Raw genomic sequence first — 18,977 nt, forward strand, 5'->3', positions numbered from 1 at the left:
GCAGGAGGGAAAAGTGCTTAGGATATACCCGACGGTAAGCAGAGCCTTTCCAGTGCGGGAAAAAAAATCCTAGAGCAGGCTGTCTTCCCCTCTTTCAAGCCAAAAAAATGGTCTAGAATATCAGTTTTCAAGCATTTCCGACCATGACTCATAGCAATAAATAAAATTTTATATAGCAATCCAATATAATGCTATCTGTCTTACTGCCAACTATGTATGTATACCTGTATCTATCTATCCATATATCCTTCTATCTATCCATTTATTCATCCATCTATCCACTCATCCATCCATATACATATAGTGAAACAAATGATGGCTATAACTTACTCAATTAATTTTATAACCTATAATTTGAAAATCAAGCTCAAATATTTCTTACTACGAAGTCTCTGGTCTTACTAGAATATCATAATGTGTTGTACTTACATTTCTGTTTTTGCCAAAACCAAATGAAATGTTTTTGCTAGACTTTGTGTAGATAATGCCTTAGAAGTCTCCTCAAACAAATGAAATTGTGTCAATAAAGTTGAACGAGCTTTGGAACACTGAGTAAGTATGAGCCACTTGTAACCCCATCCCAAATAAAATGTGGCATGTATGGGCTCAGTCGTGTCTGATTCTCTGCAACCCCATGTACTGTAACCTGCCGGGCTCCTCTGTCCATGGGATTTTTCAAGCAAGAATAAGAAGGTTGCCATTTCCTTCTCTAGGGGATCTTTCTGACTAGAGATTGAACCCACGACTCCTACATCTCCTGAATTGGCAGGTGGATTCTTTACCACTTGTGCCACCTGGGAAGCCCCTTCATTAAAACATGGTGCCCAGGAATATAGCCAGCTTTCAAAATCCACCTGTTTCTAACAAGATTAGCAGCTAAATTTTCATCAGAAACAATGAAGATCAGAAGGCAGCAGAATGACATATTCAAAGTGCTGACAATGCAGAATTTTATATCAAGAAAAAAAAAACTTTCAAAAATGAAGATGAAATACACTCCCAGACTAAAAACAAACAAACTATGAGAATTTGTTCCTGTCAGACCTTCCTGAGAAGAAACACCAAAAACACGCTGTCAGGCTGAAAGCAAGTGACACCACAGATAAGGCCAGCAAAATTCTCTTTAGTTGATAATAAACTGATTCTTAGCAAAGCATGGAGACGGTTGATTTTTCAAGGCCCCTTTGACTTTCAAGCATGAATGAAATGATCCTTGTGCTCTTGTTATAGGCCTTGTTTTGGCCCCCGCCTAAGTTTGCATTCCAGATAGCTATTACACGATTTCTCTTCTTTTGCTCTATAAATCCAGAATCAATTAGGAGGCTAAGAAGTAATGAAGATGTTAGTATGAAGACAAGGAAATGGAACCATCAAGGAGAGTGTCCCCAAGGACAACCATCGCAGGTAAAAGACAGCAGTTGATTCAGGCTCCCCAGTTCATGGATAAGACAAGCTCTAGGAATGATTTCCTTCCTTTTCCCACTCCTTAATTCACAGCACTGTATCTAAATGGCTGCAAAATTTTTAAAAATATTTTTAACACAAAATCATTATTTATGTATTATAAAAACAGAACTGACTCATTAGAAAAGACCCTGATGCTGGGAAAGATTGCGGGAGAGGGGGACAACAGAGGATAAGATGGTTGGATGGCATCACTGACTCGATGGGCATGAGTGCGAGCAAGCTCTGGGAGTTGGTGATGGACAGGGAAGCCTGATGTGCTGCAATCCATGGGGTCACAAAGAGTTGGACACAACTGAACAACTGAACTGATAGAAACAGAAATAGGTACATATGCCAAAAAATGGGTAATTGCATATATAATTTTAACTACAATATAAAATTATTTCACAATAATTTTTAATGGAAAGCAAAAAACATTTTTAGTAAAAATACTTTGGGTTAGAAGTTGGTAAGAGTAAACTATGATTTATTAGATTAACTGGGATAGGGGCTAGGCTCCTAAGAGTTAAGGACAGCTGAAAGGGGATAGAGGCTGGTTGTGTAAGGTGGGAATTTACATTCAGGATAACTACGAATGCAGAACTTCCCTGGAGGCCCAGTGGTTAAGACTCTGCACTTCCAATGCAAGGAGCATAGGTTCAATCCCTGGTCGGGGAATTAAGATCCCACATTCTGCAGGGTGCAGCAAAAAAAAAAAAAAAAAAAAAAAAGAGATAAAAGATGTAGTCTTTTATGACTACATAAAAGAAGAGAAATAGGACAGCAGCAAAGAGGAAAGTAGGACAAGTAGCAACACATTTCAGATTTCAGGAGCCCTAAAGATGTCTCACGTTACCAGGGAAGAAAATGATGCTAGAAAGAAAGGAGTGAAGAATGGGGTCTCGGGGATTCTATGAACCAGATAATCTCCTTAGAAGAACCGATATGGGATCAAGCCATAAATCACAGAAAGATAACCCAAGGGATGCTGTTTCTGTGCCAATGGGATGCAGTCTCATCTAACATCTGACTGGCCTCTTACCACGTGAGGGACCATCCCTGCAGACCTTGAGCACTATGCCTTCCTGGGAAGGGTGAGCCATCCACTCTGAGACCCATTTCCTCACTAGGCTACCATTTTGCAATGAGAGAAGGTATTTCAGCATTTCTGAGGTAGAGAAATGGGTGTAATGGCTAATGTTTTCCTCAACACTGACATGAGTCACAGGTAGATAGGAAAGATAATAGTCTTGGTAACAGCTGTATGGGTCTCCTAGCCCAGCATAAAGCCTGACACAAGTACTTCATAAAAATTGGTTCAAAGAATGCATACATGTACTTTTACATAGTTGTAATTAGGGCAGGCACAACTGCTTATCCTCCTTTTTGTAAACATTATATCAAATTTATACAAAGCTTAATGATTATCAGTTTTAATGGCCACCACACACCAGTCCATGGGCAGACCTACCATAGACTGTTTAAACTCACCCTTCCCACTGAGCAGTGAGCTGCATGCAATGATTCATAATTATAAAGCATGCTGTCAAATGCTTTTCCACATTTTTATGGATCATTTCCTCTAGATACACTCCTAGGAATCTACCTTGGTCATAGCATAGGGATATCTCAAAGGCAAAGAAATACACTGCTCCAGAGCTTACAAAAGGACAATGCCTTATCACCACCCTCCTCAATGAATGGGGAGGCTGGTGCTATCACAACTTCAGTATTACATATTATTGTTTAAAAACCTTCACCAATGTGATAGTACATTTAAAATGATCCCTCATTGTTTACTTTAATTATCTTTGAAAGCTAATAAAGCTAAAAGCAATTTAAAAGTCCTATTTGTGAACTTTACTTTTTGCTCACTTCAAATAAAAGCTTTTCATAATATGAGAAAGGTAGTGGGAGCCCCTAAATATACATGGTATATTGTGATGGTTTTAAAAGAATAGGAGAAAATTTAAAAGAATAAGAATAAAGAAAATAAGGAGTTCAATGAGCTGTGAAGCCTGGCCCATAACTCACCAAGATGCTCCATTTTCTGGCAGCTGAGGGGCCTGCAGGGGATTCCAGCCAAGAGCCCTTTCCCAAATGGGGTCAGGACCCAAGTGTGCAGCCTGCAAAGTGGAGCTGGTGAGCAGCTGGTTGCGGTGGCCCCTGCGGGCCTGAGCTAGACTCCAAGCAGTGAACAGGGGGAGGCTGAGCTCCATAGGGGCCCCCGTTTCTGCTCGTTAGCCCTTCAAGGAAGTAGCAAGCTGTCTGCTGGAAGGGATTTAGCCAGGAACATGAGTACAAAGAGTTTAACCATAATTAGGCACTGATTGGCTCAACCCACTTAAAAAATCTAACAGATACATGAATACTGATTATTCAAGATGGCATTCAAATTAAGCTCTGACTATGGGCTTCCCTGGTGGCTCAGTGTTAAAGAATCCACCTGCAATGCAAGACACAGGTTCAATCCCTGGGTTGGGAAGATCCCCTAGAGGGCATGGCAACCCACCAGTATTCTTGCCTGAAAAATCCCATGGTCAAAGGAGCCTGGTAGACTACGGTCCCTGGGGTTGCAAAGAGTCAGACACAACTGAAGCAACTGAGTGTGCATGCATGCATGGGCTTCCTTGGTGGTTTAGCCATAAAGAATCCTCTTGCAGTACAGGAGGTTTGGGTTTGATCCCTGGGTTGGGAAGATCCCCTGGAGAAGGAAATGGCAACCCACTCCAGTATTCTTGTCTGGGAAATCACATGGACAGAGGATCCTGACGGGCAACAGTCCATGGGGTGGCAAAAGAGTTGGAGATGACTTAGTGACTAAACAACAACAAAGTGAAGGACTAGGCATGGGAGAAAAACAAATCCAGGTTGCTGAAGAATCTTACTCTGATATTTTTAAATCCACACAGAGTACTGTTTTGTAAAAGGCACATTTTATGTCAAGAGGACCACTGCAAAGGAAGGCCATGAGGAACATGGAAGAGGACAGAGAACATGCTGCAAACACACCCTCCATAGGGTCAGTGTCAAAATGAATTGCTTCAAGATTAAGCAATTCATTTTGACACTGACCCTATGGAGGGTGTGTTTGCAGCATGTTCTCTGTCCTCTTCCATGTTCCTCATGGCCTTCCTTTGCAGTGGTCCCCCACTCTCTGCAGCCCTCACACCACTGAGAGTTCCTCTGTGCTCAGATGCTTCCCCGAGAGTGTCTGTATCCTGAACCCTGAACCTCCGACTTCCTTCTCCTCCAGCCTCCAGCCCATGTTCTCTGTCTTCCCTGTTGGACCAAGGAGCGCCCATGGAGACAAACAGCACAAGTCCATGTCTGTTTTGCTACAAGGATTAGAAGACCTAGGTTTAGATTCTTCATCACCTGGACCAGGGACCAACTGTCTGGATCTTCTCCCAGTCCTGGAATATGCAGAGACAGAAGCCCCCATAAAGTCCATTGAAGCTGAAGACCAGGATAAATGAGACCAGAGAACACAGGCGGTGGTCACACTGAAGAGAGCACTGGACGAGAACTGAGTCCACCGGGGCAGGTCCTGATTCTACCAACACAACTGCTATGGGCCCAGGCAAGAAGGACACTTCAACACCTCTGTGTCCTGTCTGCAAAGTGACAGATGACAGGGCTGGACTCAGTGGATTAAACAGTCTCCCTCAGCTCTGACATTCTGGGATTCCATATGTGCCATTCAAGTGTATTTTTATAATTTTATCTCCCTTGGCATGTAGTGTGATTTAGGTACAGCACAAGCACTCAACTGCCACACAAACTAAATTAACAGGAAGTCTGAATCACAGAGAAAAACACTCCAAAACAGCATAATAACAGAGTTAGAGCTTATATATGTGCCTGCAATGTGGGAGACCTGGGTTTGATCCCTGGGTTGGAAAGATCCCCTGGAGGAGGGCATGGAAAGCCACTCCAGTATTCTTGCCTGGAGAATCCCCATGGATAGAGGAGCCTGGAAGGCTACAGTCCATGCAGTCAGTAGAGAGTCGGACATGACTGAGCGACTAAGCACACACATGTGCATGAGTGTATGTTTATAACACACCACCATCAATTAGAGATACAAGCACTTGGCATCCTTAGTTTATTCATACAAATCTATGTGATATCATTTACCTCTTATTTCCTTCTGAAAATCTCCAGGAAGCTACTAACTACTTTAAAAAATTTTTTTTTAAATTTTGATTTGGGGTACAGCCAATTAACAATGTTGTGATAGTTTCAGGTGAACAGTGACGGGGACTTAGCCATACATATACATGTATCCATTCTCCCCCTAAATCCCCTCCCATTCAGGCTGCCACATAACATTGAGCAGAGTTCCATGCAGGAAGCTACTAACTTCTAATTCCAACATTACTGACCACTAGGGTTCAGTTGGAAAAGCCCCTGCTTCGCCACCGTGTGCAAACACCAAGTTCAATTTTTCTAGTCTGAGACTTGTTGGTGATATGTACATGCTTCATCTCACATGGAAAGCACAAGAGGCCACAGAGATCATCTGCTCTACCTGCAGGAAAACTGGACTAAGAGTGGGACTTCACAATGGAGATTCTAGGAAACATGTCTAGCCGTAGCAGCAGGCATGGAAACTGGCAGGCATTTTGTCCTAGACAATTTTGCAAACAGGGTGGGGGCCGAGGTGGGGTAGGACAGGCGATGACTATGAGTTGGGCATCCTGAACTCCCAGGAGACCTGGCTCTCACAGACAGCTCTTCAGGCAGACTTGGGTCTCGGTTAGGGTCAGCTGGTACCCTGCCCTCTGGCCCTTCCAGGGAGAGGGTGACCTCCAGCTGGAGGGAACGGCCAAAGTATTGTTTGCAGCTTTGCAGGAAGCTGTTTGAAAGGGTCATTGAAAAGTGATCTTACTAAATCAAGCTGTACCAATATTTTTGTTTCCTTTCATGCAATGCCACGTTTAAAGGCGTTAGATGGGACCTGTCTATAAAGCCTGGGAAACAAGTCTGTGTGACTTAAGTTCAGAAAAACAAAAGCATCCTGCTCTTAAAGCACAGAAAACAGAGAAGGTGGGAAGACCTACATCTGTTTCAGAGCAAGTCCTTGCTCTTGGCACCTAATGGATATTTGACAAAAAAAAAAAAAAAAAAAAAAAAAACCCGAACACTTTTTCAAAGAAAGGTCACATATCCTGACACTTAGCTCAAATGATAAAGAATCTGCCTGCCAATGTAGAAGACACGAGTTTGATCCCTGGGTCAGGAAGACTCCCTGGAGAAAGAAATGGCAACCCACTCCAATATTCTTGCCTGGGAAGTCCCACGGACAGAGGAGCCTGGCATGCTGCAGTCCATGGGGTTGCAAAGAGTCAGACACAACTGAGCAACTAACACTTCCCAAAGTTCTAACAGATCTTTAGAACAAGAAACAATTATTAATTGTATGGTCTATAACTTATTTTTTAAATAAATGACAAATAACTTTCACTTGTCTGGGAAATGGCTTTGTGCAATGTTGACGGAGAAGAGAAATTCAGAGACTTGACCTCCCAGATGTTCCCAGTCTCCATCCCAAACGATGACACTTGAATTAAGACAAAGTGTTTGAAGAGGTAAAAACTGGGAACCTGCTGATCTACATACGGCAGTCACTGGGCAGGTGTTCACCACTCTCCTCTCCATTCAGATGCAACATAGAAGCCCCTAAAACCAGTAAGAATCACTGGATCAAGGAACAAAGAAAGAATTAACAGAGCATGAAAAGGAGAATTTTCCTCTTTTCACAACGTGATCAAGGATCATCTGTGAAACCCAAGTCTTTTAACTTTTAGAGGAAAGATCCACAGAAGGAACAGAAAGCTGTTACGTGGATAAGGAAAGAGGCCAGGCCTCTGAGGAAGGCAGTCTGCCAGGTCTAATGGCTAAACTGAGCCGGGGCTGGAAGGGGACCCCCACTCTCCTACAACAGTTTTCCCACAGCTCCTCTGTGCTCTGTAGAAACCCACAAAGCCTTGGCACTTCCTAAAATGGACAAGCTTTCCACCTAAAGTCAGGGAAAGTACAAATCAGACAAATGGCTGCTAGTTTTGAACTAAAATGCTAAGATCACAACACTGTCTAACATTAGCAAGAAAAAGCACTAAAAGTCTTATTCTTGTAGCTGTAGCAGCAGCTATAGACCTGCTGCTGCTGGTTTGTAGCCTTTTATGTTTTACATAATTTAAATATTTTGCAGGTGAAATTTAACCTACAAATAGCTGTGAGGGAAATGACTCCTTCAGAAAAGCCTGAAAATCTTATAAGTGAAAAGCATGTGTAAGTCCCCACTGTTGGGACTGTCTGGAAGGGACCAGCCCCATTGTGGTGGGATCTAAGGAGTTCAGTAATTGCAAAACCCTAAAGCAGGTTGCCACATGAAGCCCAACTGCAAAGACAGTTAAAGAGGTGTGAGGTTGGTAGGATGTTGTGTCTGAGGTCATTCTTGCTGGCTCCACTTATTAAATTAACTAAGCCTATTTTTTCAATGAAAGGAAAAAGCAGGCAAACTAGAGATAAAAACTGAGTGCTTACAAATAGACTTCTAATGTTTTACTTCTCTTTTGATGCAAGAAAGCAAGCCTGATTGCCCACTAAGGCAAAAAGCTGACACCTCAGAGGTTCTCTATGAAACTGGACTAGTCAACAGCAGTGATCATGATAGTAACTGATACTCCTCAGGAGAACTTCTTGGACTTTGGTACACATGAACCACCTGGGGTTTTGTCAGAATGCAAACTGAATCAGGCAATGGGGCCTGAGATTCTGCATTTCTAACATGCTTACAATACTGTCGGTCTGCAGACCACACTCTGAGTAGCAAAGCTATTGCTATAGTTTACTGAGAACTTTCCTTGGTAATTCTTTAATTTGTCTGGGTAGGTGAGAATCTGTAATTCATAAGGCTCTTTAGGGAATGTATCTTATTCTAACATGAACTGAACCGATCTTATTGCAAAAAATAGCACTAGGCCAGGTATAAGCCATGTGTCACTCAATACAACTGGCTGCCAAGCTCAAGTCTACTGATCACTTCTGGACTTTTCTAGAAATGTTTGCTACTTGCCCTGCATATTGAAAGCTCAACAAAAGCCTGCAGTGTGAGCGAATGAATGAACACACAAATGAGAGAGGGAAGAAGGAAACTCAGTGACCTTGGCTCCTAGCTGGCCCCTGTGCATATTTAAACTGTCTTATTGGTCTTTCTACTGCTCATTTGTGGAGATAGGGGAACAGTAGAAAACCATCATCAAATGTGGTGAGAAAGAGGGAGTGAGGGAGGAGGAAGAGGAAGGGAAAACAACACGGGCAGTAGCTGACTCTGCAGGACCACTGAGCACCAGGTATGGAGTTAAGTCCTTTACATAGGCTGTCTCCTTGATCTTCTCAAATCTTCTGTGAATTTTGGGTTACAAAGAGTCCCACTTTACAGACCGGGAAAGTAAACCACAGAGAAGGTGGATAACTCAAGGCAACCCACTTAAGAAGGACGAGGTGGCTCTGGGCCCAGCTCTCCAAACCCCACCCTATAAGCTCCCTTTCTGTTGGACTCTACAAGCTGTTAGTATCCCACACCGGCTTGGCTGTGTGGCCTCTCCACAAAGGGCATTAACACAACTCTAAAGAGCTATAGATATTTTTGGTGCCTGTGTTTCTATTGTGCTGATGCACCTTAGCACATGGTTGCCATGCGTTTACCAGTTTTGTCTAATTTTTTTTTTAATTGAAGAATAAACAAATACCTGTAGTGAATACTGAGAAGAAAATTGTTTCTGGAGGGGTAACTTTTTAAAAGTTTCAAGAATATACAAAGAATCTTCATGTACATCTAGTATGTTTTAATGGCTGGATTAAGAATTGATAGGAGTAGTTAAGAATTAATGAGTTGATAACTTTGGCACTTAGGAAGCCCTTCCGCTGCACTAACTCATTTGGTTCTCATGTCATCTGTCTGAGGTCAGGCAGGCAGCACCACCCTTGTTCCATCTGTAATACAAATAAGGCTCGAGGGATGTGAAATTCAGAGCCAGAGTTCAGATAGATACCTCCCTGCCTGGTGCTTAAAGACTTTATTTGCTTTAGTGACAACCAGCAGACTGACCACTAATCAAAATATTTTAAATTATATGAATAATATCATTTGGGTGCTTATCTCGCTAACCATTTTCTTCTACATTACCCTTAGAGAGTCTAATTAATAACCGTGGCCACACTCTCGGTAAGAGTCCTGAGCCACCCAGGGAACTGCGTGGGAGGCCCCCGGGGTGGCACCTGGGCCACCCAGCACACAGACTGAACCCATGACTGGCAAAAGGTCCCCCGCTGAGTGCTTGGCTTGAACGTGGAGAACTAAGACACGCTGACAGCTCCTTCCAGGGCATGTGTGGGACGGGGTTTCCCAAACCGCAGAAGTAGCCCCCAAAGGAGCCCAGACTCATGAATTTGACTATTCAACAGAAAAAACACTGGTTGTAGAAATAAAACTATGGGCCTCAAATCCTTACTCTGCCACTTAGCTAATTTTCCTAATTAGAGCAAGTTCCCTCACCTCGCTGCCTTAATTTTGGCATCCACAAGCTCGGACAAGAACACACACAAGCAGAGATGGGGGGAAGGACAGAATCTGGCCCGCCGGCAGCATCGGGTGTGTGGTGTTTCCAGGCACAGAAAGCCTGCTCCAGAGCCTGGCCCACGGCAAAGTGAGCCTCTGCTTTTACTCAACTCTGAAAACGCCAAGCCAGGGAGAGTTTGCGAGCGTTAATGGCCTATGAGCAATATGGGGGCATTCTGATTACAAATCCGCACGGTTCACCGACTGTGATGAATACAAAACAACAGACCAACTTTGCAGCAAGTGCTGTCTCTGGCAGTAGAAAGTGGAGTTTTTCCTGTGTGTGGCACTCTGCTCTAAGTTTATGAATCTGGGGTAGGAGGAATAAAATATTTACCTTTTCCAGGGCCTCTCTGTCAAGTAGTTCTTGCACAGCTAGCAGCTTGATGCTGTAAGAAAAAAAGTAAAACCACACTTGAAAACAAAACACTTCACGTCACCAAACATGAGACAAGTCATGAAAACAAAGGTCTGAAATTTCAGCCTGCATTTCTACACCACCCCCAGTCTGAAGGTGACCTTTGGTTTGAGCTGAAATGACCATTTCAGAACTATCTGAAATGTTTCTGAATTGTAAAAATGATTTTACCATAGAATCCAGCAATTCCACTTCTTGGCATATACCCACAAGAGTTGAAAACAGGGACTCAGATATTTGCACGCCCACGTTCACAGTAACATGATTCACAGCAGCCAAAAGGTGAGAACAACTTCAATGTGCATCATTGGATAAATGGATAAACAAAATACAGTGCATACATATGATAAAATATTATTTAGCCTTAAGAGAAGGAAGTTCTGGCACTTGCTACAACATAGAGGAAACTTGAAGACACCATGCTCAGTGAAATAAGCCAGACTCAAAAGGACAAATACTGTATGATTCTTCTTACGTGAAGTCCCTAGACGTGTCACACCCAAAGAGACTGAAAGTAGAGTGGTGGTTGCCAAGGGCTGGGGGAGGCGGGAATGGGGAGTTATTACTTATTGGGTATGGAGTTTCTGTCTGGGAAAATGTTCTGGAGATGCTGGCGACGGTTGCACACAAAGTGAGTATGCTTATTGTCAGTGAAATGTACACTTATTAATGGCTGAAATAGTAAATTTTATGTTGCATACATTTCCCCACAAAAATTTCTAAAGGCAATTGATAGTTGCTTATGTAAGCAACTTCAATAAATTCAGAGGAATATAAAGAAGAAAACAGTTACCCATGTTCAGCACTAATCTTCCCTTGATGTCCCTCTGATGAGAACAAATAACTAAAATCACTCCTTATGAAGACAGCCTGCTCACCCGCTCATTTGTTACTGCATATGGATGGAGCCCTACTGGGTGCAGGAAGCCAAGAGCACCTGATGCCTATGACCTGCTCCTTGCCCACAAGGAGTTCACAGCCTCCTGGAGGCCACGCTGAGGGAAAGGACCAGCAGGGTGCCAAGTGGACTGGCTGGGGAGCCGAGAGGAGCCCAGCCCGCCGAGGGCAGAGGCGGCTTCCTCTAGGAGGGACCAGGTTAGCGTTGCCAGGGGAGGGGCCTGGGGAGAAAGGCAACCAGGGACAGAGGCACCACGGAGGAGAGAAAGGGCTTGGAGTGTATACAACTCGCCAGTTTCCAGCTTAGGGGCCAGAGCCCAGACTTCAGCCAGCAGCTGAGATGAGGGAGTTCAGATGTGTGGGAGCAGGTCCCTTCTGTGACAAGTTGCTTTTGAAGTGTCTGGGGACACAATGAGCAGGCAGTCAGGGCAGGACGGCCCAGCACTCAGGAGGAAGTGGGAGCTTGGTGAGACTGTTCAGGGGGCAGGTCAGCTCTCCATGGTGTCGTTCTGCTCCCTCCCCGCCCAGCTAATCTGCTTGTGGTCACTGGTCACTGCACCCCTACCAACCTGCACAAGCTCTCCAGAGCAGAAATGGGCCCCGCCTGTACCACACACCTCCCTCAAAGGTAGTTATGCCCGTAACAAGTTTCACCTCAACCTACAGAATTCTTAAAAATCTCCCTATACAGACAGGCAGGCACTGCCCAACCAAATGACTAGGTTTACCTAAAAGCAGTTCAGCAAGTGCAATAAAAGTGTTAAAGGCCTACAAGAAACCACCACCACCACCACCACCGATTTAGCAGACATCAGGGCTAATGGACAAGACCCTGTGCATTCCCTCTGCTCCAGTCACTGAGTTTCCTTCATCTATTGGACATGTTTGCTTTTGCTGTTCTCTGGCATGGAAAGGTCTTCCCCAAGACCTTGACAACACCAGTTACATCTAATTACATCATCCCAGGCTAAGTTCAAATGTTAACTTCTCCAAGCAGCATTCCTGGTCACCTTGGATTTTTTTTTTTTTTATGTGTACTTACTGGTTGTTGTTGTTTAGTCACTAAGTCATGTCTGACTCTTTTGCGACCCCATGGGTTGTAGCCCACCAGGATTCCTCTGTACAAGGGATTTCTCAGGCAAGAATACTGGAGCAGGTTGCCACTTCCTCCTCAAGGGGATCTTCCTGACTCAGCGATCCAACCCGAGTCTCCTGCATTGGCAGGCAGGATTTTACCACTGAGCCATCTGGGAAGCCTAAAGCATTTATTTGTCAGGTTGCTTTTGTCTGTTTCCTCTCAAGAGCAGGGAAGCTCTTTGAGGCCAGGGGCTCAAGGGTCTTCTCATTACATCTGTGGTGTCTATAACTGACATGAAGGACACCCAGGAATATTTATTTACTGGCTGCCTATGAGGGCCCAGGGGCTTACAGACCAAGTTGCTCCTGGTATGGATAGCTAAAATCACTGGTCAAGCTTTAGTTTCTCTGTCTGAAAAGGAAACCCTCCAATGAGATGACTGTGTGTGTTTCGTGTTTTCCTCAGGGTGGACAGCGCTACACACATTTGTAGAAATGCCTGCTCTGTCTGGTGGCAGGTCAAAGCTACCAGTCACTCCTCAGTTCAGTTCAGTTCAGTTCAGTCGCTCAGTCATGTCCGACTCTTTGCGGACCCCATGAATCGCAGCATGCCAGGCCTCCCTGTCCATCACCAACTCCCGGAGTTCACTCTGACTCACGTCCATCGAGTCGGTGATGCCATCCAGCCATCTCATCCTCTGCCGTCCCCTTCTCCTCCTGCCCCCAATCCCTCCCAGCATCAGAGTCTTTTCCATTGAGTCAACTCTTTGCATGAGGTGGCCAAAGTACTGGAGTTTCAGCTTTAGCATCATTCCTTCCAAAGAAATCCCAGGGCTGATCTCCTTCAGAATGGACTGGCTGGATCTCCTTGCAGTCCAAGGGACTCAAGAGTCTTCTCCAACACCACAGTTCAAAAGCATCAATTCTTCAGTGCTCAGCCTTCTTCACAGTCCAACTCTCATATCCATACATGACCACTGGAAAAACCATAGCTTTGACTAGACGAACCTTTGTTGGCAAAGTAATGTCTCTGCTTTTGAATATGCTATCTAGGTTGGTCATAACTTTCCTTCCAAGGAGTAAGCGTCTTTTAATTTCATGACTGCAATCACCATCTGCAGTGATTTTGGAGCCCCCAGAAATAAAGTCTGACAGGGTTTCCACTGTTTCCCATCTATTTCCCATGAAGTGATGGGACCAGATGCCAATGTCTTCGTTTTCTGAATGTTGAGCTTTAAGCCAACTTTTTCCCTCTCCACTTTCACTTTCATCAAGAGGCTTTTGAGTTCCTCTTCACTTTCTGCCATAAGGGTGGTGTCATCTGCATATCTGAGGTTATTGATATTTCTCCCAGCAATCTTGACTCCAGCTTGTGTTTCTTCCAGTCCAGCGTTTCTCATGATGTACTCTGCATATAAGTTAAATAAGCAGGGTGACAATATACAGCCTTGACGTACTCCTTTTCCTATTTGGAACCAGTCTGTTGTTCCATGTCCAGTTCTAACTGTTGCTTCCTGACCTGCATATAGATTTCGCAAAAGGCAGATCAGGTGTACACTCTAATTCCCAATGCACACCTCTAGATTCCATGTTATCAACATGTAACACAAGTTACAGGCTAAGGAGAGTCCAGCTGTAACTCAAGTTTCAGAAGCTTAAACTGCTTCTGAAATAACCACTGGAAAATACTTATATTGGAGGAACTTCTAAAACAGTCTCATGTTCTTGCCCTTCTCTACAGTCATGAAGTCCAATTTACTATCAGATATCAACAGGTTAGAGAAAAAGATTTAAACACTGTTAATAAACTCAACTCTCTTTTTCTCCCTATTCACAAAGATACTATATTCAAAAGACTGTAGAACATGATCTGAAGACCAACAGTCTCAGGCTTTGAATAAAGACGAAATTAAAACAATTTCTGTTGACTCTTTTCAGAGTCAAAATCTGAAGGATGCTATTCACCAGGTTACTTTCCTCTTGAACAGGGATAGCCAATACTTGGCATGCACACTCTCCAACTCTCCTCACCTCTTTGCATGGAACTTCCCCCCGTTAGCTTACATACAGCTTCAGAACACTCCAGTAAGCCACAGCCAATCCAGTGAAGCTGGCATGTGAGATGAAACCAATTTAGCTTCTGCTCTAAAATTAATACCAAATAGGTTTTGCGTGTTGAATGGAAGCAGAAAAAAATAAAGACCTTTTCACACTATTAAAACCCAGCAACACAAATGAGCTTGCTTTAGGGGCAGATGGAGAAAAGATAACAGGACACTCAAATCTAGATGGTTTGAGGTTCATAATGGAAACAATACATGTTAATCAGAAGTTACTGCTCCAGCTCCTCATAACAGTGGATTTCTTCAGAAAGCTCAGGTTTTTTCCTTCTTAGAGTTGTAACCTTCGGGAGTTTCAAGATTTTTCCCATTACATAACTCTCCTACTGTTAGTTCTTACCTTATTGGAAACTCTCCAGGTTTGGAGTATTCGTTTCAGTGTTTATGGTATCAGATTCTTCCGGCACATCAGATACTCCCTGGGAGGAAATTTCACACACACGAGGAAGCAATGAACCTGTTTACCAAATCCTCCATCTGACACCTCTAACTTCTTACCCTGGAAGGAATCTCATCTCTCAATTTCAGTTTTGCCCCTCTTCTCTCCCTCCCTCTCACCATGTCTCTCTCTTTCCTTCCCTCTTTCCATTCTTTTATTAATTCCACTAACATACACTGGCACCAGGAAAGCAAAGATGAATGCGTTATTGTTTCTGACCTCAAAGGAGCTAGGATGCTGCTGGGGCACAAGCTATGGGAGGCATGTCTCTCTGAGGCTCTCCAGGTTCCAACATGGACCAGCAGAGCCGGACTAAACAGGGCATGTCTGTGGGGTGACCTGGTGCTGGGTCAGCATCCTGTGAAAACAGCAGAGCTCCCGTCAGATGGAAGCTTCAGTTTCTTTTTCACACTTGACTTTGAGAAGAGAGGCAAGTCACACAAAAGCAGCTGACAGCCGTGATTTATTTGGAAAAAAGGCCATTTCAAGGCCAAGTTGTGAAGTCAAGATGGGCAACACTTAGAAGGACCTAGAATGCATGCAATTAACGTTTGCTAAGTAAGCGACAAGGAAGTGAAGCACTCTAGGGCAGATGTCTTTAGAGCTCATTAGTGGCTGGCACAGCGAGGGCTGTAATGGAATTTGAAGCGGTGAAGGGGAACGAGTCAGGTAGACACTGACAGCAAGGAAAAGAAGAAGCAAAGTTAAAGAGAAGACGGAGGGCTCCCTGTTGCTCAGGGTGGCAGGCGGAATGAACCTCAATGACCCTGTAAAGGCAGATAACAGGTAACTATGTGGGTGCACAAAAGCACTTAAAAGAATAAACTCCCAACCATACAGAAACTCTCGCTTCCAGAACAGATTACAACCCACATGGCACCAGAGTCAAGAATTCACTCTAGCCAGCTTTCTCTGAGGATTCTGACACTTTGAGTTTCCACTGCATTTATTAAGTGCCATAGCTTAGTGCATGAGATACAGTAGGTTTCAATAAATGCAGAAAGGCTGTAATACAATGGAGTCAGCATTCACTGCCCAGATAAAGTATTTAAGGGGTAAGTATTATGTACCAGGCACTCCTGGATGCAGAGGAAACAATGATGTACAATGATACAACGTAGCCTTTGCCTTCAAACTTCTAAGTTTAATGGAGGAACCAGGTAAGTGCATCAACCAGGTGAAGAGCGCTCTCTAGAGGCAAACTCGGCTGCTGTGAAGCTCTTTGGAAGAACTTAATAACACACAGCAGGGAGGCTTCCTGGGAAGTGACTCCTAGGCCGACGCTTTCGGGCTTGCAAGGCAGAGAGGTGGGGTGGCAGGAATAGCACAAGGTGGGAGGCCAGGCACAGCTCCCACAGGGACTGCAGAATGGCCAGGGAACATGGGGTGTCTGGGGTGTAGCACAAGTGCTGAAAGATTCTTCTGCAGAAACAAGCAGGGCCAGGCCTCTGAGAGGGTTTGTTAAGCCACATTAAGGAGCTTGGCCTGTACTTGGGGGGCAAGGAGAGGCCAGATGATCTAGAGCTGTGGTGTGGCAGAGAACCCAGGACACAGAACATGCCCGGTAAATGTATAAAATGGCTCTGATGTGCAGAACCCCTGGGGGTGGAATGGGATGGAGGACAAGACTGGAGGTAGCGAAACCTGAGATAGGTCCTAGGAAGAGATGACGGAGGCTGGTGTGGGGAAAAGGCACTGGGCTATTTCCAAACTGATCAGCAGCTGGCAGAACCTGATGAAGCAGCAGCCGTGGGGGGTGTGGGAGAGAAACATCCCCTCGGCTCCCAGCCTGTGAAAGTGGGGGCTGGAAGGGCCAGCTACGTGGCCTGAAGACAGTGAGTCAGGTCCTGGACACACTGACACTGGGGCCTGTGGGAACTCTCAGTGGGGTATGAACAGCAGCTGACCATCCCTCCGTGAGTTCCGGGCTCTGCAGTGGACACCAGGCACATGAGGGCAGTGACTGAGGAGTCAGGTCACCCAGGGGGCTGTGCAGAGGGACAGAGCCCGAGGACCATCACCACACAAGAGGCAGGCAGAGGAGCAGGGCCTGTTGTGGGGACAGAGAAGGAACTGCCAGGAAGGTTAAGGAAAACCCAGAGCACGAGGCCCAAGAGCCAAGAGGAGAGCGCGTCACACAAAGTTGGGGGGGTGCTGGCTCTGATTCTGAGGAAGCCAGGGAAGCTGGGGCTGGTGTTCTGGAAGAGAGAGCTTTCAGGAAGTGGTAGAGGCACCAGGTTTCACAGTGAGGAATGGATGGATGGATGGGAGGTGAAGAACAGGAAACAGTGAGATTAAATTCCAGGTAGAAGAGGTAGGGTGGTAGGTCCCCAGCAGAATTTGCCTCAGGGGCAGAAGGTAAGCCAAGAATTCCTCACCATATTAAGTGCACATAATTATTATTATAATAAATAAATATCAGTTCAGTTCAGTCGCTCAGCTGTGTCTGACTCTTTGCGACCCCATGGACTGCAGCATGCTAGGCCTCCCTGCCCATCACCAACTCCTGGAGCTTACTCAAACTCATGTCCATTGAGTCAGTGATGCCATCCAACCGTCTCATCCACTGTCATCCCCTTCTCCCACCTTCAATATTTCCCTGCATCAGGGTCTTTTCAAATGAGTCAGTTCTTCACATCAGGTGCCCAAAGTATTGGAGTTTCGGCTTCAGCATCAGTCCTTCCAATGAATATTAAGGACTGATTTCCTTTAGAATGGACTGGTTGGATCTCCTTTCTGTCCAAGGGACTCTCAAGAGTCTTCTCCAACACCACAGTTCAAAAGCATCAATTCTTCAGTGCTCAGCTTTCTTTATAGTCCAACTCTCACATCCATACATGACCACTGGAAAAACCATAGCTTTGACTAGACGGACTTTTGTTGGCAAAGTAATGTCTCTGCTTTTTAATATGCTGCCTAGGTTGGTAATAACTTTTCTTCCAAGGAGCAAGCATCTTTTAACTTCATGGCTGCAGTCACCATCTGCAGTGATTTTGGAGCCCAGAAAAAGAAAGTCTGTCACTGTTTCCACTGTTTCCCCATCTATTTGCCATGAAGTGATGGGATCAGATGCCATGATCTTAGTTTTATAATTATATATAAATATAAATATGGGGGAAAAAGTGATAGATGCTCAGTCATGTCTGACTTTTTGCAACCCGTGGACTGTAGCCCACTAGGCTCCTCTGTCCATGGAATTCTCCAGGCAAGAATACTGGACTGGGTTTCCATGTCATTCTCCAGAGGATCTTCCGGACCCAGGGATCAAACTCAGGTCTCCTGCATTGCAGGCAGATTCTTTATCATCTGAGCCATCTAAATATATATATATAAAGTACAGACATGATGCCTCTCAGGGCTTCTTCCCTTCTCTCCCTCCTTCTCTCTTGCTTTCACCACCCCACCCCTGCGGTATCATCATCCCTCTCCACCAATGGTATCCTCTACAGGGCTCAGCTTTTCTTTCAGAGCATAATCACCATTTGTACAATTTGAGGGAATCGTAAAGGTCAGAAAGGGGCTTCCCTGGTGGCTCAGATGGTAAAGAATCTGCCTGCAATACAGGAGACCCTGGTTCAATCCCTGGGTCAGGAAGATCCCCTGGAGAAGAGAATGGCTACTCACTCCAGTATTCTTGCCTGGAGAGTTCCATGGATAGAGGAGCCTTCTGGGTTCACAAAGAGTCAGACATGACTGAACGACTAATACACTAAATGTCAAAAGAGTCCTAAACAATGCCAGGGTGGTTTTGTTTTGCTTTCGGGTAATACCATATTTCCACAACTTCTTCTGCAGGAAAAAGGGGAAGGCGAGGGCAATTCCTGGGAATGCAAGTTCTGTGCCAGTGCAGGAGCCCAAACTGTCCCCAGGCCTGGCAGCCAGGCCACTGAGGACAGCAGGGTTTCCGTGCACACCTTCAGCAGGAAGCCAGAGTCTTGGCCACAGCAGAAT

General features: G+C 44.8%; 1 protein-coding gene across 2 annotated transcripts in view; it reads right to left on the minus strand.

Annotated features, from left to right (window-relative positions):
• EEPD1 (endonuclease/exonuclease/phosphatase family domain containing 1) overlaps window positions 1–18,977 on the minus strand; it is a 127,144-nt gene that overhangs the window by 31,979 nt on the left and 76,188 nt on the right. For both annotated transcript variants that reach the window (XM_025291172.3, XM_025291173.3), the window contains exon 3: window positions 10,413–10,464. In XM_025291172.3, coding sequence (XP_025146957.2) covers window positions 10,413–10,464 — 52 coding nt within the window. The remainder of the gene's footprint in view (window positions 1–10,412; window positions 10,465–18,977) is intronic.

This window comes from Bubalus bubalis, chromosome 8 (assembly GCF_019923935.1).
Source record: "Bubalus bubalis isolate 160015118507 breed Murrah chromosome 8, NDDB_SH_1, whole genome shotgun sequence".
NCBI lineage: Eukaryota > Metazoa > Chordata > Mammalia > Artiodactyla > Bovidae > Bubalus > Bubalus bubalis.